The 22,777-nt window shown below is 29.2% G+C and overlaps 1 protein-coding gene across 1 annotated transcript in view; it reads right to left on the minus strand.

The window, feature by feature from the left end:
• Nucleotides 1-999: 999 nt before the first annotated feature.
• LOC129976622 (papilin-like) overlaps nt 1,000-22,777 on the minus strand; it is an 85,045-nt gene continuing 63,267 nt past the window's right edge. The window contains exons 2-4 of the mRNA XM_056090276.1: nt 5,190-7,607; nt 2,947-3,195; nt 1,000-2,535 (exon numbers count right to left, since the gene is read on the minus strand). Of these exons, the coding sequence (XP_055946251.1) occupies nt 2,347-2,535; nt 2,947-3,195; nt 5,190-7,607 (2,856 nt within the window). The 3' untranslated portion in view covers nt 1,000-2,346. The remainder of the gene's footprint in view (nt 2,536-2,946; nt 3,196-5,189; nt 7,608-22,777) is intronic.

The following is a 22,777-nucleotide window of genomic DNA, read 5'->3' on the forward strand; positions in this document are numbered from 1 at the left end:
CAATATTTATTTAAGAAAATAATAATAATCTCTTAAATACTCATTATTGTTATGACATCTTTTAATAATAATTAATTCTAATATTATTCTTTATTATTTCATATTATTTCTTATTATTTCATAATATTCTTTTTTAAATTTAGTACATGATTACTGAATTGAAAAAATTCATTTACTAGCATTATTTTTTATTAAACTGATATTTAATGACACGAAAAATAATTTTAAAAACTCTTTTAATTGGTATACTGGAGGAATGAAATGTTTTTTATCACAAGTTAAAATAAATCTTAAAAACCTGACAGAAATGCTCTATGTAAGTAGAAATTTTAATATATATTATATATAGTATTAATTTTAATTACATAATATATTTTAGATTTTAATTAATCTTTAAATATTTTCTAATATCTTTCTATATTCAACGTGGCAGAATTTTTGTACCATATTGTGTTCAACAATTCAAGCTATTCTTTTCATTCAAATCATGCGATTTTGATCAAAAAATTATTTTCTATTCTTTGAGCATTAAAAAATACATTTCTGATTATTTGTTTCTGATTATTTCCTTTTCTACTTTGTAACTCTCAGTATGTTTCAAAATTCGTTATTATAAATGTATATTATCTTTAAAATACTCTTTTTTCAATTCATAATCAAATGGTACTACTTACATGAAACCACAATTAAAATTAATCGATTAAATAATAATTAAGTTTGTAAAATATTTAAATTTCATACTGAATTCGGCAATACACAGCTTTTCAAAGTTTCAGAAGCCTAAGACATCAATAAATCACTTAAGAATAAATTAAAAATTCTCATCTTTTTGAAACAGAAAAGAATTCAGGAAAAATAAAAGTCCGTTAAGAATTAAAATAAATAATATTCTTGGTAAGCAATAAGCTCAACAAGAATATCATTTATTTCAGTAAGCGTTAATCATTGTAAACTTTAATCACTATTATAATGTATGTTAGGTAAATAAATAATGATGAAAACAAACCAAAACATTTTATTATCAAAAATACAAAGTCATTTAAAAACACCTAAGTTCTATTTTGGCATCAATTATTAATAAATTCATAGAAGTTACATAATCAAATTGCCCAATATATTCATTAAACACAGTAGAGAATTAATGGACAAGCATGCACACTATTTACGAACTTGCATAATAACATACTGGATATTTATACAGTGTTTACAATATTTGTACAGCACAACCTTAATTTTGATAGATTATAATGCTTTATATTAATTAGAGAAAATATTTCACAGGAATGTTTACTGCAAAATATTTTATATAAATTTCCAATTTAAAATTTTAAGTTATGAAACTTTATAGCTGAGATGCAATATTATTGCTTTATATTTACAAACTTTCTATATGAATCTGGTCTTAAAATGAATTCCATGAAAGATTATTTCATATTTTAGTTAAACTGTTTACATTATTCAGGTATAATATAATAAACAGCAAATATTGTTTAAATAGTTGATAATAAATTTTCATATACCCAACATACTTAAATAAGCATATAAATCTAAAGTTTTGTAATTTTATATAACTGTTCCCTGTACATTTATTAAGTGCATTTAGACTTTATTTATATAAATTTCTATAAAGTATTCGTTATGAATATTGCCTTTTCCTGTATGATCTATGAAAGGATTAAAAAAATACACAAGTAGAAAGTATAGAAAAGAGAAAATTCTTGAAATAATGCATAATGATATATTTCATCAAAATTGAATTAACAGTTCATATTTCTCGTTTTTACCCGTGATAAATAATAGTTCAGAATTTTCCAACATCGTTCTGTTATAAAATTTATGATCACTTTCATATTATGAATCACTTGGCATCATTACTTGCACAATGCAAAAAAAAGAGAAATTTATTGACCTTGAACAAGAAAAAGAAAATATTGTTTAACCAAAGTTCTTGCTTTATAGTTTTCACATTCCAAACCTTATGGTGTCATGCTCAGTGTTTTTTCACCATAAGTTTTTATAATATGTCATTAATCTAAGCTCGAAAACTGGGAGAAGGGTCTTTATTTCATGTAAGTATTACTGAAATCAGCTCAGTAATATGGTATTGTCATTTCTGAGTTATTGCCAGTGCATCACAGCACATAAAGCAAAGAAATTATGGAATATTATCAAATTAAATGGTGAAGCTACTTGGCTTGATAATCTTCACTTGTAGAACTGCATGATCTGAATTTATTGGATTGGTTTCTATCATCATTTAAGTATTACAAACTCTGTTGTCAGCAGCATTTTTCAACTCCAACTGCTGGTATTTGCGCTATCTTTCAGTGGTTTCTGATTCAGAGACTAGAGTACTTTCCTGCGCAGGTAGACCATTAGTATGGCTACCACAAGACCAACAAATACAACCATGGCCAAGGCCATGAAGCCCATGTACCTGGCTCGTTTCCTGCGCTTCTTGAGCAAGTGTCGTTTCATGGCCAAGTCCCATTCTTCTAACTCCCAAGGTGTCACCAGACGGTACGTCGGCTCCTTCTGTAAAATAAAAAGCATTTATTGTACCAAAGGTTCTGATGGAATAAATGATATAGTTTAATGACAATAAATAAAAGTTTATAAGTTGTAACATTCCAAATAAAACATGAAATAGTTTGTGACCATTCCTTTGTATCTATCGGCACCGATTTGAATACATAGGTGGTAATTTTCCCAAGTAGATATTAATCTTTTGTTATGTACTTGTATCTCCACTGGTTTTCCACAAAATACACTTGAATTTTTCTGTAATGATCTGCTAATGTAGCCATGTCTCAAAATTTGTGTATTATAGATGGTTCTTATTTTCATAATTAATACAATGCCCTTTTCCCCTTTCTTTCAAAACTAATTAAAGATACCACCTCAAGATTTTAAATAAAACTCCTAGCCAAAGTGAATACTATTTACCACATTCTTTCCTTTCTTTGTCACTTTGTCTGGTAATTTCCCGTTTCTGAGGGCGCTTTCCTGGGATACTGAGGACAAGTTGCTGGTGCTCCTGGTGTCCGTGGCGTCCTCTTTCTTACTGGGCTCTTCCGGTATAGGAGGGGAGGTGGCCGTTCTTTCAGATGGACTGGCTTCTGGTATGGTGTCGGAGCGGAATTTTACTCGCCTTCCTAAAATTTCTGGTCTTCCAGGTTTACAGGTACAAACAACCTGCAAAAATCCCATTAATTTTACTGTTATAAAGAAATAAGAATTTTCAGTCTATTGAAAACATCAAAGAACTTCATTAATTTTGTTTTGTTCTGAATATGGATACAATTTTCTTTTCAAATTATTTAAAATGGCTGAAGAATAATGATTAAATCAATAAATTATCATTCGAATTATTAATTCAATTTATTTGCAATAATTAGAATAATTTTAGATTCACTTTGTGTATAACAATACTAACGCGAGTGTCATCTTTCTGGAAAGTCAGAATTCGAACCAAAATCTCAATTGTTAATTATGCTAGATGTTAAAGAAAATAATAGACTTTTATTTAAATTAAAAGAGAACTTCTATGAACATCAACATAAACTTTCGAATTTTTTTTTTATCACAGAAAAAAACATGGACGCCTTAGGAAAAGCAATTTCCTCTATTAAAATATCATTTGGTGGTTAAAATGATTTTACAATGAAACTTTTTTGCCGATACAATGCATAGAAAATATAGTTTTCATAGAAATAAAATGACATTTTCTTCTAAGTGCGTTATAGAAATTGACTAAATATCCAGGGCGATTCCAAATTCATGATACAGACTTGAATATGTTGCAAACTTGAATAGGGATATAGAGAACAAAGATATGAATAATATTCGTATCGTTGCCTATTTCTTTAGTCATAAATACAGAGGGTCTTGATTCAACTGAAACAAAATGTTTAGTTTTCTAACTTCGATACAAGTAAAGATGTTTTAATGAAATTTTCAACAGTGATATATTTATTTAAAACAATCCTTTATTGTAATAGGAATGTATGTTGGACCATCCTGATCCTTGGGTTCACCATACATTTTTGATAGGAATGTATAGTGGACCTTTGGCCATCCTGAACTTCCAATTAGTCGTACATCGACTGCTTTTTCCGGAAACATCCGAAGAGTCTTGTTTATGAGATTCCAGTTGAGTCAGCTGAGGATCTTGTTACTCGAATATCAGTAACCGCTGCAATTTGCGCATGAAATACCTGGCATCTTTGGCAGTGAACATCCACACTTTGATAAACATGTATCGCTAATGGTGAGCGCAATTTTGAACAGTTCGTGTAAACATTTCTCTTGTCAGCGATAGCGTCATTAAACGGTTTTCTTTCATTTCATCTCTGATTTACATCAATTGCGCTCTATACTCCTGTGCAATAAATAATTATTTTAACACATTCGTTATCATTAATCATTTTGGGATTCGGATCTCTGTCTAATAAGATACTTACTTATTTACTACTCTTCTTTACTATATCTTTTATTTAATTGAATATTCTCCTCTCTACTATTTAACTGTAGTAGAGAAGAGAATATCTAATTGGATAATAGATGTGAATCACATGCGATTCACATGGTGAACAACGGGATAAAATAAAGAGATATAAACTAAACATAGGCATGTTTGTGAACTCGCATAAAATTTTATGGTGAATGAGAACTTTTACTGTCACCCAAATAGTGTAACACGGCACTCAACATATTAAATAAGTATCACTGTTGAAAATTTCATTAAAATATCTTTACTAATGTAGAAGTTAAAAACAAAATATATTGTTTCAATTATATTGAGACACGCTATATTTATAACTAAAGAAATGGATTGCATCCTGGGTTACCTGTGTAAATATTAATCATTTCCTTGTTCTCTATCTCTCCCCCCAAGTCTGACTGAATTCGGAATAACCTCGTCTTTTCAATTGTGTACGATAGTTACACTAGTAAAATAATAATATTATTCAAATATTATCATTTACAGTTCTTTCCTAAATTTTTAACTAAAATATCTTAAAGAATAGTTCAAAGATATTTGAACTATTTTTATACAGATATTTTAGTATATTGTGTACAGGTGACCATGTACATCTATTATACCATCGTTTTTTAAGGTATCAAAATAACATGAAATGACTGAGGAATTTATCTTAAAGCAATCACTTAGCCTTTATATCACTTACTCTATCGGGAGTTATGCCTCTGAGAGAAGCCCTTCCATAAGCATAATCTTTCACAAGGAACAGCCAACAGTCATCACAAGAACACATGGAAGAACCATTTAGGGTGCTCTCATCAGAAACAGATCGTCTTATGGGATGGTGTCGATGGAAATATCCATTTTCTAGATTTCTACTTCGTCTGGAATGCCTTGCCTTTCCCGTGGGACCATTGGATCGAAAAGTATCTCTTTTGTTTCGAAGTCGGCGAATCAAATCCCTTTCTTCTCTGGACAAATCTGATGTCCAACTGTCCGAATATTTGCTTTTATGGTTTCGATGAAGTCCAGTCAAGACGTCGTAATATTCGTCACATAAGCTTCTTTTTAAAGGAACCTCTCCATCATAAGAATGCCTCTTGCATCGCTTGCAGTTTCTATTTCGGCTCTGCATGGTTCTTCTTTCCCTCGAGTTTCGTTTAGCTGGTGAAGTTTCTGCTTCCTTTTCTTTCATAGGTTCTACTTTTGGACCATCTGGAGAAGCTTCTGACGATATCTGATCGCCACGTGTGATTCCACTGTCTTCAGAATGAGATTTAGGAACATCATCTTCTTTTGTGTTTTCAGGAGATTTTTTGGAAGTGCTTACTTTGCGTTTTGTTTCTGGAGTTCGACTAGATTTGGTCAAATTGTCTTTCGCTTTTTGCACATTTTGTGTCTTTGTTTCGCTAACTGATTTGGCTGGGGCATTAGAAGAAGATAGTTTGTCTGTTGGAATAGGTGTAATCTCGTCAGATTTAGTTTCTTTAGATGATCTACTATCAGTTAATTTAACATCAGTTTTAGTCGGAGCTGAAATTTTTTCCTTCAAATTTGACTCATTGGAATCTCTCACTGAATCTTTTTCCTTTTTTATAACGGGCTCAGGAGACGTGATCTTTGGTTGCGTGGAACTTGTTGTTTTTGCGGTTGCTACTTGGGTCACTTTTTTAACTCCAGTTTCTGTTTCTTTTGTATTTTCACTCCCAACTGGTTTACTTGTTGATGCATTACCAACAGTATCGCTAGATGCGACAGTTTTGTTCCTTGACAAACTAGAATCAGCTCTTGTCTTTGCTTCTTTCAAGATAAAATTACTGTTAACTTTTGATACTACTTCCGATGATGCGATTTTCGTCTCTTTAGAAGAGATTTCCGTCTTCTGAGGATTATTTCTTTTAGGTTCTACTGGAGGAGGTGGCGGGAAATTAAATATTTTTGACAGTGATTCTTTTTCTTGTTCCTTATTTGCAGCTGAAGACTGAGATTCTTTCTTTTCTTTTGACGACTCAGGTGTATCCTTTTTGTTTTGAGAATGCAAAAATGACGGCACTTTTTGAATAGAAGTTGAATCTTCAGGGTTAGAACCCTGAAATTTTTTAATAAGTTCATCTATTGCTCGTTTTTTGAACTTCGACTTCTCTTTTGTATCTGAAACTGGGGCATCATTAGGAAGAACGGATTTATTTGAATCCGCAGCAACTTCAGAAAGTGAATTTGAATCCTTATTTGGGACAGTAGATTGATTCATATTTCTTGCTGGTGATGAAGGTGTACTTCTTTTTATATCTGATGTAGATGTCGAAGTAGAAGGAGTACTTCCTTTTGCATCTGATGCAGATGTTGAAGTAGTAGGAGTACTTGCTTTCGTATCAAATACAGATGTTGAATTAGAAGTCTTAAAGCTGTTACTGGTAATCCCAGTTGAAGTAGAAGGGATGACCGTTTGTTCTGAGGATTTCTCTATTTTGGCACTAATATCAGCAGTTGCTTTCTGTTCTTGAGTCTTTGCTGTTTCAGAGTTTTTACTAGAGTCTGGTATAGACGCTTTTTTACTGTTCGAAGGAATGTCCTGTAGTATTTTAATGTCCGAAGTCAGTTCTCTTTTTAATTCTGGATGTGATTTAACAATCTGATGCAACCTAGACATTCTTGGTTTATTTTCTTCAGGTTCAGATTTCTCTGGAGCCATGCTTTTTTCTGTTGTTTCTGTAACTGCGGCACTAATATCGTTTGTATCTTTCCGCTTTGGTTCTGGGGTAATGTTTGTTTGCTCATCCGAGCTCTCTTTTTCATTCAAAAGGCTATTATCAAGGGCAAGGTTAATTTGATTAATGACATCATCCGGATTTTCTTCTACGACATTAGATTCTGTTGTATCCACTGGAACAGAAACATCAACGAGATCGAGATCGATGCCGGTTGTCGAATGTCTATCTCCTGTAGGTGAATCTGTGTCATGTCTTCTGGATGAAGCAATTGATCCTTCGCTGTCTTCAAAGATAGGATTCACTTTGGATGGATCATCAGAATGGTTTGGACTTTCTATGTCTTCTGGGAGAAGTGAGGGTTTCCTCTTATGAGCTTTCCAATGCCCTAGAATATGCCTCAACATATTTCTGTCCTGAAAAAGAAAAATAGAGAAAATGAACATCGTAATTCGCATGAACATTCGTAAATTGCAAACTTTCTAAAATTATGGATATAATTCTAAGTGGTTAAAGTATGATTTTTTGTTATAAATGTGTTTTGACACCAGATAAGTAAAATTATCCTAATTCAATGATACATATATTTTACTTTATAAATATAATTTTATTTTTTAATGAGATTAATTGAAATATTTTATTTCGCCTCAATTACGTCGATAATTTCTTACAGAACTTGTTAACTACAATAGTTGAAATAGAAAAATTGATGATTAAATAAGCGGCAGTCAGATAAAAAGGTTTGTATTAATAGGATTTAAAGGGATAAATTTGAAAATAAAATTCTGCTCTCAGTTTTATTCTGAATATTATGGTATCAACTTTAATGTGGAAGTAATCCTTTCATTTAATTATGTTGCTGATTCGTTTTCCACTGAACTGAATTTATATTGAATTATATAATGCATAATTTCATTCAGACATTTTGCACAAAAATATTTTTATACCTATGACAATGCTTATATTGAGATTAATAACATCTCTTTCAAGTAATGAAATATATATTTATTTCTTTTTTAGACTTCTGCTTATTATTGAAAAGATCAGAAAAGGTATTCCATAATTTTAAAATATACCTCTATACTTTTTAAATATAGATTTACGAAACAGTTTAAATAGCAAATAGTAAAAGAAATTATGCAAAGATAACTATTTGGAGATAAAAGTTTTTCTTTTTCATTTTTCGTTTTTGTTTTGTTTTACAAATATTGGATTTAATAATTTTCACCTATGACAGTTTTATAATGCTACGCAGGGAACTTCCATTTGCAACTTTAAAAAATAATATTCTTTGCTTGATTTGAAAAAAAGTCATTTTGCTGTAAATTAAAAATAATATTTAAAATTCAAAGTAACTATCTCCTATTTCACCTTTTATTACTTTATGTAACGCATACTTGTACTTGTTTCTGATACTAATGTACATGCACACTTTTGTAATTTAGAATAGGCCAGACGGGTCAGTTAAAGGTTTAGCTGACTCACACTGCTTTTGGTCATTCAAAATATCTTTTTAATGACAAAGGACATTTCATAAGTGCGTGGGTCAAAGTTTCAAACCAAGCATGACTTGCGCTGAATAGCAACCTGCTTTCCTCTTTAATAAAAAAATATTAATTACTAGGCTTCACAACTCAATCTCCCAAAGTGAGGACACGACTTGCTTCGATTGAGACACGATCTGTATTAAATGGAATCATCGCGTGGAAAGCTTAATGGAATCCAGGAAAATAAGCAGGCGAATATCGAGTGTGGGCTTCATTTTCAAACTGCTCGGGCGAATTTTATGGCAAACTTTCATAATTTTAGTGCTCGATCATGGCAATATTTCATTCATATCATATTTGATTATTAGATCAGTAGGTGTTTATTACAGGGATGGTGATCTTTTTGGTGTTTTGGAGTCTGGCAGAATTTGACTGACCCACATCGACAAATAATTATGAAAAAAAGATGATTGTGGGTAAAGCTTTTTGTAAATTATTTTGACTTCCTAAGGAAAATTACAAACATGGAAATAGAGAGACAGATATTTTGATAATAATATAATGTTGATACCTCTCGATCGGTAAAAAGCAGTTTTTTTTATTTTTTTATTTTTAACAGTTATAGAAGAATGGAAAGAATTTTTCGTTCCGACTAAATTGTATCTTTGAGTTGTTATATTTTTGTTTGGGTGAAGTAATTTTTATACTCAGTGAAAAATAAAGTATGTTGAAAAATAAGAGAATAAAGAATGTTGTAAACTCAATTACTTTATCTGCCCCCAAATCCAATCAATCTTTTAAGTGTGGCTTTCACATTGGATTTCCGGAATGAAATCAAACCTACCTTTAGGATATGCAATACTTGAAAAGAATAGCCTTTTACATTCACTTGAAGATACCTTGTTAAATTTTTTATTACTCGCGATCGAATGTAATATTTCTTTTCAGGTATTATTCAAATTTTTCAAAAAAAAAATATTGTTTGAATAAAAAAGTTCTTTTGAAAAATTGTAAATTTTTTTTGTATTGTTTTATATATATATCATTAAGAGTTGCTAAAGATTATTAATAATTAAGTTTTTTCATTGTTCCATTGACTTCTTAAACATTTTCAAAACATATATTTGCATTGTATTAGAATTCCCTTTGTCACATATAGCTGTCTATTTACTGCTATTCTTGAGTATTTTAATCAAAATTTTATAATATCGAAATGTTACTAACTTCTCCGAAGCCCAAAAATGAACTTAAAATGTTTCAATGAACTAAAAATATCCCTTTTTAAAGCTGAAGTACAAATTGTATTTAAAAAATATATATTCTCAAAAATATCTACGTTTTTTGGTTTGTAAAGCTTATTTAAATGCCAAAAATTGCATAGCAACTATTGTAATTTAAATAGGGAATGTACATATATCAAATTCAATATTAGTTGATAAAAAATAATAATGAAAGTCTTTTTGTGAATAATATTCCAATTCATTATCATATTAATAAGTATTAAAACTGGAAGCAGAATTAAATTATGCATTTGTACACTAAGGTTTGATAATCTTTTATTTCAATTGACTTTATAATGCTGATAAAAATGAATTTTATAGATGATTTATGATTTTCTTAAGCACTTCCAAATATGGTATTTTAAAAGTTTGTGCAGATATTTGTTTCTAACTACAACAAAATATTTCAATACTTTAGAACTTAGATTATTTAAATTTCATCTAATTTAAGATTTCGATTTTTTTGTGAGGAACCAATGAATTGGAAAAACAAGAGTATATTAATCGGAATGTAGATTTCCTAATCAAAAAATTAATGTATGTTTAATATGAGAAAATTATACGAAAGTACAAGATTAGAAAGACGGAATACAAATATCCGTTTGGATTTATAGTTGAAAAGATAACTCAATTTAAAAGCACATTTTTCCAAATCTATATCAGTGTTCTAAAATCTTCCAGCAATATTCTAAAAAATATTGTAAAAAATAACGAATTAAAAAAGCAGATATCGCAACAAAAGTCGATAAAGTGCAAGACGATGAAAGTAATTCAGTTAAAAAAAAGAAGATAAAATGAATATAAGAAAAATAATTTCGGAACATTTATTAAATTTAAAATATATTAATAAATGTGATGAAAAATTCCATTTAAAAATATTTTTATCAGCGTCTGAAACTTTAACAGCTTCTATTTTGATATTCAGAACTTTTATTAAAAAATCATTTTCCACATCTTATGATATTTACAAATATTTTTTAAAATTTGTAAATTATTATTGCTTTAACATTGCTTGTTTTTTTTTTTAAAAGTAAATTTTAAAATGTTATTAAATACAAATAAGTTGAACAATATAAGCATTCAAGGATTAAAAAAAATCCAAACATAATGATAAGCACTCCAAACTGAATATTCTCTAAGTTTGCTGATTTTTCTTTTGTTGAAATAACATTTCTCATTAGTTATACTCGATTGATCCCGCCGTTATTTGGTTTCCTGAAGGATATCAAGTAACTGCTGGGGTTTCAATTTGAACGCACTATTATCAATCCATTAATCTAATCTCGATAAAAGCTTCATCTACTGCTCTCGTATTTCTTTGTTATTCCCACAGTATAGTAAAAAATAATAATTCTCCGAAAGAAAGAGAGTTTTCTGAGAACTCTTCAATGAAAATAGGCCAAAAGCAGAAAAAGTATTTAGACATAAATTTGTATAGCCTATGTTTAATATCAGCCATTATTGGTTTTCTGAAAGAAATATAAGCAAACTTGAGCTAGAACTTTTTAACTGCCCATTGATTTTATTTCCCAATATTCGAAGTACTTATAAAAGGTAGTGGTGGCAAAGAAAATATGGAAAAAATATTTTAATCGTAAAAATATATTCGATATTTTTATAGATAAATTATCACCTTTTATATCACTTCGAATAAAAAAAAATTGTTTTTTTTAAAAATTGTTTGTGTATGCAGTTTATCCGTGAGTATAAAAACGAAAAATGAAGAATGTAGTCAGCGAGATGTGCTTTTGGATTTCACACCAGAATAATAAATCTGCATCGAATCTCAAGATCAATGCATTTTATTTAATGTACATCATTTGCTCCTTTTATGTATAATAAAAGAAAAAAAAAGAGTTAAGTCAGATGGCTTTAACTAGAGAGCTGCTAATCATGTTCACAAAGATATTAAGTATTAAGTGTTCACTTTGATCGCAACCCAATGTCTAATTTATAAATCGTTACAGATAGGTATATATTTCCAAATGGAAATCGAATGATTAAATGTCATAAAGAATCATTTTTATGCTATTTGAATTAATAGATGCACTTCTGACAAAAAATGATTTATAAATATTTATATAATCCTCTATTAATATGTCATATTCAGTAAAAACTTCCTTGACTAATAAAGATTTTGAACGAAAATATCTCACGATTTATTTTGAGACTAAAATCGACAGAATTATGAAACTTTGAATATTCCTGTTTTAGACAATTTTAAGCTATCTTGCTGAAGATCAGCAAATCAATGTATGGCACTTTCTTAAAATGACCATTCAAACTAATAATAAAGAGAGACCATATAAAAGTTTTAAAATCATATTTTTTCAGATTGTATTTATTTATTCTAACTACATATATTATAATTCTTTACATCATTTAAAGCATTTTTCCAATTGGAAATTGGCTTATCTCTAATGATTTAGAAATTATCCGTTGAGGAAGGATTAGAGTGTACATCTTGAATATCATTAAGCTTAAGAAAAATTAAGAAATTCAATAATTTGCATATAATTTATCATGGATGTAACTAAAAAATTTTAAAATAAGGAAGGAAGTATAGCAATTAAACTGACATCATTTTTTGTTGTGTGACTATTTAAGCCAAATTTTTGCGCAGTAGCTTCTGAGGGTAAAGACCCCTAAGCACCCGGGGGCAAAAGTCGGCCTTCTAGCTCAAATGAAGATAGCACACACACACTCGCTTGCACAACCCCTTTTTACAGGGAGACTCTTTCACGCATCGAACCCATGACGCCCAGGCCATGGGGAAGACGCTCTACCCCTGTGCCAGGACACCGGTACTGATATAAATAAATAGATAGTTTAAAAAATCTTTAAGATGACGCTAAAAAATTCTATTATAGTTAACGAAACTATCATTGAAAAACATCACCTTATCTTAATAAAATGTGAAAATTGATATTTTTAGTAAAACTAGAGAATACCATTTAACACCTAAATGCAAAAATATTATCATTTAATAACATATAATAAGTGCTATTCATATAAATAAGTACATGAGAAGACATAGAGAAAAACACTCTTAATTTTTAACCTATAACTTTCATTATTTTTATAATAGATATTACAATAGTAGATTGCAACATATCTCGATTCAGTGATTAATTTACAATTTTTACAAGAATGTCTTTACAGACTGGTTTTATAAATATTAAAAAATGACAGCATTATTATCAAGGCCACCGAGTAACAACTCATTTATTTTTTCTTAAGTCGCGGTGAAGGGTATTTCCCCTATTGTTATTATTGGACAGATGCTGAACCGTCATTAATGTGAAATGAATTGAAAACTTAATAACACATCTGTTCCAACTTAAGCTTACCGAAGCAAAAACGAAACGATATAACAATCGATATCAAACGACACTGAGCAGGTTCAGAAAAGAAATGAGTTTCCACGAATTATATGAATGCTAAATTATCAAGAAATATTAGTTATAGAAACTCAAGTGAGATCCTTTCAGAATAAATAATTTGTAACGCTGCCGAATAGAAAAAAAAGATAATAATATAGTATCGATTTGGAATGTTGTACGTACTGAGATAATATTAGGCAAACATGTCTGAATAAAAAATGACAAATATTTCTATTTGTTCTCACATAACGTAAAAAATTATTTATAAAATAATTAAATAAACGCTTATTTTTACCTTCAAATTTAAAATTCATAAGCTGTATCTTCAGCTATGTTCGTGAAAATTATTTCTTAATTTTCGCTAATTATAGAGCGATTTAAATTAGTTTGATCTTTCGTACAACATTCAAGAGTTCAATAGCTCTATGATCCAGTTTTCAAAATGTTCAATCACGTTTTGTGAATATTTTACTAATTTTGACGATGAAGAAAGTAAACACACCCTTTCTTCCATTTCAAACCCGTAAGAAAACCTTGAATCGAAAGGTTCAATTTCCGAAATTCTCTCACGAACTAGTTCATATTTAAGAAATGTATATTTGGTTTTATATTAAGTAAAATCAGACATATATAAATTATTTATTAATCTATAAAAATAATATAAAACAGATAATAATATTAAACTAATTATTAAACAGATAATAATATTAAATATATAACTGTTAATAATATTAAACAGATTTAATAAAAACAGTTTTTATAAGCTCTTATTTATTTAGCGAAAGGCAATTTTTCTAATTTAATTGTTTCCTGTAGTTTGGATTTTGTTTATAATTATTAATGTAAATATTAAGTAATATTTTTAAAAAATTCTATTTCACTACTAGGAGGTACCACTATAGGATCAAAATTTCATTAAATTAATTGATTACTTACCAATTAAACTCAGTAAATATTAAACTGTGCAATGATATCGAGTACATACAAGTGTACAAAAGTTAAAATATCTAGAACATGAAAGAATGAATAAAAAATTGATTACAAATCGCCATCTTTATTAACATGAATTAAATTACTTTTAAAAGGCAATAAAAATCTATAAATTTCCCAATAGATTTTAGCTAACAAAATAGTTGGTTTAAAAAATCATTTGGCGCTTTTACAAAGAATCGTTTTAATTTGAGTAAAAATAATTAATGGTAGATTTAAAATAATTAGAATTAATTTTTTAGTAAAAGAAAATGAATTCAGATGTATTAGAAATTATCATTATACAATACAGTGGTTGTATTCAAATCCAAACTTCAAATTACTGATATCTGAAAGTGGAAAGCTATGTTTAGAAAATAAACCGAAACTGATTCTTTAAAAACATTTAATAATAAAATTTCCAAAAATAAATTATATTTTTGGTCATTTAATCTAAATTCACTCAGAAAATATAAAACTAAATTTAATTTATTCATCTGCTTATTACATTTTATCATGTGAGACTGCTTTCAATTTAATATAACCTATTCTATTTCGTTCAATATATTTTTAAAATAACATTTTAGTTTTATCTTAATACAATTCGTCTTTCCCGTTTGTTTTTAATCAGCAATTTTTTCGAACTTTCCGTTTAATTCTCATTTCTCCATACTTCCACTCCTCGAAGTTTATATAATGGATAAAATTGATATTTTATCGAAATCTCGTATCACCTGTTGTGTAAGAGGTAAAATAAATATCACCTCTTACACAAAAAGCAATCTAATAAAACGGTTCTTTATAATATAGGGCATTTACCATATATCTACCTATTTTTATATCTCCGACAGTCAATGGCATACCTCTTAGCATAGCTGCTAGAATCGCTTGCTTCTTGCTTTAAAACATTGTTGGGTGATCTATTCGACTCACGTTACAGAGTTAGCAGATAATTCCTTGAGGCCACTGTGCAAAGGGAAGAAGGCTGCAACGCAATTTTGAGCTATAATTTCATATTGCCAAAATCTGCTATTGCCTTCATATGCATAACTGCCTAATAATACGATCTGTGTACAATATGGTAATCTTCTATCTACCTACTGCTATATCTACTGGAACAAGCATTCTAATTATATATTTCCTGCATAACGCAATGCAACTTCTATCATCTACCCGCCTATTTTTATATCTTTTACAAGAAACAATCTAACAATGCTGTTTATTTATAACATGGCATAAAACTTGCTATAGCTCTCTTATATAACATTACAGCAACATAATTTGTATGTAACGAAACTTAATAAAATCCAACACTTCTCACTTGGCACTAGGTTTTTCCCTTCGCATTTTTCTGATTGAATTCATTGCGTTAGTTTTGTTTAGCACGGTTTCAACACCATATAAGAAAAAACGACCATATCATAAAATGATTGAATGTTATGAAAAAAAATTATGACATTCCCTTGTATATTGATCTCGTAAGGAAAAACAAACATGGAGAATGAATTATCCAGCAAGAAATAACCATAAAACGGTTTGGTTGCATGCTTCAGTAAGTAGACCGAATCCTGCATAACATGCCATCTTCTTTAGAGGGCGACGCGTCCTTGCTTGACAAGAAGAGAAAGTTTTCGAAGAAGAGGAATGGTGACCTTGGCCTCCATTCACTTGAAACTGCATTTTTTATCCGCCCATAAATATTGCTGAAAAGGTATGTTATATCACTTGTCTGAACTTTTTGGCAATGTAATTTAAAATAAATATTATAAGCTTACTCATTCCGTATTTATTTCGATTAAAAGTAATATATGCATCAATACTGAAAATAACATTGCAAGAATTCTCCTTTCAATTTTCTGGTATTCTCACACGATATGAGAGCTCTGAGTTAAGTAAAGCGGAGAAAACTTGGGCCTTTAAAATGGCTTTTTTTTAATCATTTGAAATAAAAATTTGATCCAAATGGTCGAAAGTACAGAAATATTCGAATTGTATTTGTATTTTTGTTTCATCATATTCACATGCGCATAAATGTATTGATCGACAGATGTTCAACCTATTGATAGATTTGAGCCAAACTAAGTGGAAATTTATAATTTTGATGATAAACCACCACATCAATTCTTATATTACTAGTTCATTATAAATTTTGATAATCCCATACGAATAAAATGATAGACTTCCTTTTGTCGCATTTCATTCAAAATTTGATAGAAAACTGGAAATTTGGGTATGATGGCTTAAATATCAAATTTGAGGATTTCTAACAATGTTTTAATGAAATCCGATAATGGGAAATCGTCTCCGAACGTATGAACATAATTTAGAAAAGCAATACTTACGCAGATTGAACTCTGGTCATAATTTAAGCATCTTCGGACCGAAATAAAACTGCATCTGTATACACTAGATGTGAATTCAATATCTCAATAAAGTAAAAAACAGATGAAATGAATAAAGAAGATGACTAGATACATAGAGTAAAGAATAGATGAATGAAATTTTGTGTGGGGTTATCACAAAAAAAAAAAAATAACTATATATCTGTATCATATTTTGAAAATAATCCGTCTCAGAAAAATATTAAGTAATATTATATCCATTCGTACTCAATATTATAGCACAAAAATGCAAAGAGCTAAATAGATTAACACGTTGCCTCAAATGACGGCTTATAGCCGTCCGATTTTTTAGCGATATGAATGGCTATAGCCGTCATTTGCTCTGGGAAGAGAAAAAAATGTCCTGATGAGCAAATGACGGTTACAACCGTCGAGAATTTTTATGTAAAAACTGTGACAAAATGTCAATGTTTTTTCACTTCCAAACATACGACTGACTCTCAAATTCATATGGCAGACATAAAACGGAAAAAAAAATGTATTTCTGAACACGATCATCAAATTAAAAGCTTCCGGAAACGTGTTAAAATTAACCTTTGCTTTTATGATTAAAATTGTATTTCTGTTTCAAATTTTGTGTTATTTCAGTCAACTTGATGAAAATCTGCATCTTTATTTTCATGAGTATATGAGTGTGATAATTCGGAAATCATATAAACAAGATAAATTAAAATTTGCATATGACCCTGAAGTGCACATTTTAGTTTTAAAACTACAGGTATACACGATTATGCATAAATGATTCTCATCATTACATAATAAAGCTAAGCTAAAACTCTTCCGCTGGTTTGTTGATGGCCTTCTTGATATCATCCCACTCACTAGAGCCACCAATTTTTCTTGGTGAAATTCCGATCTCAAATTAACCATACAAAAAGAACAAATGAATAGATAAAGTTTTGTTCCTATGTTAAAAACATCATTTTTCTTTAACTATTTCTCCACTAGAATTAAACTGACCCACACTTTGTCGTTACGGCGTCACGTCGCTCCAGTAAATTATGAGTTCTAGTCAGGAAATAAAATATATTTTGGGATTCACTGTCCATGCCAAACTTGAACAAAGTGACAAACACACGTATAGAATTTTCCTCAGATATCAATCCTGTTGGCCTCATTTTTTATTCTTGGCAATAAACTGAGAAAAATAATCCTATTTTAAATTCATACAAATTCATCTAATAAATATGAATGGCTGAAAAGTAGATTACTTCGCTCAAGGTTCCGTGATCATTACTGTTATGTTGTTTTATGGCTGATTTTTGTTGTGAAGGTAATATTTTTATGACGGCACAGTGATATATCATGATTATGTAAAAAAATAATTTAAACAAATCATAAACTGACAAGATATTAAGTATTCGTATCAGAAATAGAGTAATAAATTTTAAATTCTGATCATAACTAACTAATGCACTGCATGTGATTTTATGCAGTTTTTGTTCAAACCATTAAATTAAATTTATTTCGTATTCTGTTGCATTTGTAAACTTTTATAAATATAAAGTGCTTGAAGTCATAAATTTGATATGTTGTTAGATGTCGAAGTTATCATCTGAGGTCATTTTTAGAATAATAACTTGAAATATTTACATGAATTTCGATTAGATAGATTCTCTAATCGTATGTCCTATTTAGGATACTTTCTCTGTTAATTTCCGAGAGTAATGCCGATTTTCCTTGGAAGGTAAGTTCTGAGAACTATTTCTGAGAAGAAAGAAAAGAACTCGAATAAAAAAAAAATCAAATTCAGATTGTTCTAAGTGAAGAAGTCATATTCATTTTTTTCTAGCCCTTTTTTACTTAATTCGAATTTTTTCTTTAATTGTAAACTTCATGTTATTAAAATTTAAACTTTCGTAATCTATTATTTACTTATATTTTGCTTCTCTAATGCATGAATGTGCAAATTCTAATCAGGCTGCAAATACCCTTCATGACAACACTCTACTACTGAAGTTTTGTCCAGTTTTGTGTTCGCGATGGTAATACAATATTTTAATACTTTCCTAACTTAATTGCGAATTTAGTGATTACATATGACTGAATGTATTTTATAGCTAATTTATGATAAGAATTGATTACATATTTTCAACAACGGATATGGAAAGATATAAAGGAATCAAACATAGAAAATATTTTTTTTTAAAAGACACTTTTTAAAAAGCTCTCTTATTTATGTTCTGAAAAGATAAAATGGCATTTTCTTAATGAAAAAATACGGATTACATTACAAAATCGTAAATAGAATGGGAACTGCAAACGAGAAAATATCATAAATCTCCCCTCCCTAAATTCTAAATATTTATTTAAACTGAAAATTGCAGTACTTAAAATTGAAATTTACTTACACTTAAACAAGTATTTTTTTAAATAATCAGAAAGTTTTTTCATTTTTTAAATTTAATTGTTAAAAGAGTAATAATTAGAGATTAATATAGTGAAAGAATTGATTTGTTTTGTTACACGAGTGTCCCATTTTAAAAGTGCAGTGGCCTATTTTTTGAACGAATCTTTCAATTTTGAGTAGTCATTAATTAATAAGATTGGCACCTCGGCTATCATTTCACTCTCCGAAATTCCTGCTTGATACCAATGTATAAGGTTTAAGCAATAGCATCAGATTTAACAACACTAGGACTTCAAGCATTGCAGTTTATTAGCTCAAACACGTCTTGATCATACGATCCTTCGATAATCTACGGTTGCAGAAAGTCGCTATGGTATTTATATCTTAGATTCGGCACCGAAGTGATAAAATCAACATCAAAATCATCATCATAATAATAATATCCTATGTAAATGTAAATCTTGTATAAATTAAAACTGATATCATGGATCAAATGTCCTTTCGCTGATTTGACGAGGAATTGTGGACTCAGGTTACTTTCTTGCTGTCTTGATGAAGTCCATCCCAAAATAGCATTAGCTTTACTTTAAAAATGTGACGTTATTATAAATAAACTACACTCGGTAAGAAAAGAACTATAAAAAAATTAAATAAATATAATAAACGGGTTTCTTGACTTACCTTTCTTACACTTGTTTAGGAGGAGTTTTTACGATAAATTTGTATTGCTACATTTGAAATCTGTGGATGATATATCAATATAAATAAATATAACAATGCGTAAAATACGTAGCTTTTATACAGTTTCAACTGCATGATTGCCAGTAAAGATTTATTCATTAAAAGGTAATGAAAGAAATTGCAGTTACTGTATATTTAAGAAAAGCGTACTCCGATACCCTTCTATTCTATTTCTAGAATAAAGAATCTTCAAACAAGAATCATTTTAATAAAAAGTTATTTTTTCTGATCTTAAATACCCGAGTGCACAATCTTTTAATAATAATCATATTTTTGAAAAGTATTTTTATCTTTATAAACTTCTTATTTTAAAAGTTTAGTCATAATTTATGAAGTTGATAGATTCTAGGTAAAGATGTAGAAGATGTTTTAATTATGCTTTTGTTTTTGAATTCATTGACGAGGTCCCTGTTTATTAATTAATGCAGTGTCATCTGTTAGTTCTTAAAAATATATTTTAAACTACAGAAAATCTCAAGAAATGCACTTTTAACAATTTTTTCTTAATGCTAAAAGTAAATACAAAACTATATATCAATCCAGTTATGCCTTCTTGTAGATTTTACATAATGTTTAATATATGCCCAGAACATCATAATCAAAAATATTAATTATAAAATAAATATCGTTTTATTCATTCCTTCAAATAATAAAAAAATGCATCGCTTTTCATTCCTTTTATCCTTAGTAAAGTTTATTTGAAGAGTAATTTAATGATTTTGCCACCTAATCATTACCGATTTTTTGGCAATTTAGAGAAATTCGATTTTCAGATACCATTGATTATTAAGCATTTCTTTTCTGTACCAATATGAGAATTTTAAAATCTTATTTACGAATTTTTGACTTCAAAGATAGTTTTTTTTTCTCAAGCTTCAGTATTATTTAATATGACATTCAACTGCCGTTCTTAGAGAGCATGGATCAATAAATATTAAGAAAAAAAGTTCGAATTGAAGGCTGAAAAACGTTTGATGATGTACTAAGTTAATTGGTTTATGATTATAATTCTGCATTAAGAAATTGCCATAAAAATAAATTTGTTATTTTAGAAAATAGAATGTAATGTGAAAATAAATGCTAGTGACTAAACGCGTAATTTCTAAGGAACGCTTATTTTCACATCGATATAAAATTATCTATATACCTGAAAATTCATTTAAATCATATTATCTACATTGTTAAATATACATTATTTATATTACCGTTTTTATTATCTACATTATTGAGTTTCTATTATCTACCTCAGATTATCTATAATATTCGATATTTACTATCTAAATCATATGGATTATTAAAATTGTACTATCAATATTACGTTATCCACATTCTTAAGTTCTTATTATCTGCATCATTAACTTTTTATTATTTGTATCATATTATATGCGTCGTTAAGTTGTTATTTTTACTTAAATCAAGTTTACAAAAAGACAGTATTGTAAAGCTCAAAACGGCCTATGCTTAAGTTTTGATGAATCGTTACGTCTTACCTCTCTGAATTCGGAAAACACATTTTTGGAATTATGTCTCTTTGCCTGCGACCGCGATAGTTCAAAAAGGTTTTAAGTTAGGTGGATGAAATTTGGTGTATGGTCATCACACCTAATTTGTTGTCATCTATTAAAATGTGAAAAAAATCCATTCTCAAGAAGTTTGTACCTCCCTGCCCAAGTACAAGTGAACATAACTATAGCGCGTTAAAACTAGATGGATATAAGTTGGCAAATAGTTTTAATATGTAAGAGAGAGCTGTGTGTAAGAAATTTTGAAACAAATTAGGTTGACCAGGTTGTTTAATATTTAGATAAACGAAATTTACCTCGGAATTTCGTTGCTAAAATTGGTGATCTGTACCAAATTTCGGCATCAAAAATGCATTCTCTATTTTTTTTTTCCATTACACTACGGAAGACGAGGGGATAGTGCACTTGTATTGTGAGTTCTCTGCCTTACTCCAGTCTCCGATTCCTAAGGAAGAAGATTCGTGGCGTTTGCGGCCTTACCCATGGCCCACAGTTTTCATTGGTTCTCCCACTGGTTTATTATCTGCATCACTAATGTCTTTAAAAGTAAAAATAAGGCGACACAATTTCCGATAACCATTTTGATGAATGCCAGTAAGTTACATCTGCACCAGCACTTTCAAATGAATATAATAATAGCCTTATTTAAACTTATATAGCAAAATAACGAGAATTTCAGTGGAGATAATTACAAATATTACCGTTTCTTCTTCATTTAGTGAAACTAAAAGTTCACAACCCCGGATAAATCGTGCCCCATCAATCAAATAGAAACGAGTTTTTGTTAAGCTTTTTATGTTAAGTACAGTTATAGTATTTATTGTGTTAGCCACATATTTTACCAAAGAATTAGCTCTTATGTTTCAGCATTAGTTATAGTTTAGTTTTAACCCGGTCAAACGAGGAAAATGTTTTACAACTATCCGTTTCCTTAACAAAGAGTGAGACATTTCCGCGTATTTTCGAACTCATAATTATTACAAAAACGTATTGTTTCGTTTCGCTTTTTTTTTATCTGCCAATTGTTTTTCCTTTCCGGAAAAATTTCCCCCAAGTGCATTTACAGAAATGTTGTTGCTTTTCCCACATTGATGGAAATCTTAACAGATTTTTATCTTTCTTTATAGATTTCATCCCATTGATTGAATTCTATGTTATGAAACGCAATTAATATGTGCTTTCAAGTGAAAAAAAAGACAGATGGATTCTTTTGTCCATTTGCTGATTTTTAATATGTATGTTTTAACTTCATTTTTTCCAACAATGCAATTCAATACATCAGCTGTGATCAGTCAGATACATCTACCGGATATCCTGCCAAGACAGCAACAATTGTAACCACAGTGTGAAGAAACGGAATTAAATATTCTTAAGAAACGGAAGTTACCGGCAAGCTTTGCATAGTAATATTTAAATATATTTTTTATTTTCTAGATACGGCATAAAATATC

Source organism: Argiope bruennichi, chromosome 1 (genome assembly GCF_947563725.1).
Source record: "Argiope bruennichi chromosome 1, qqArgBrue1.1, whole genome shotgun sequence".
NCBI lineage: Eukaryota > Metazoa > Arthropoda > Arachnida > Araneae > Araneidae > Argiope > Argiope bruennichi.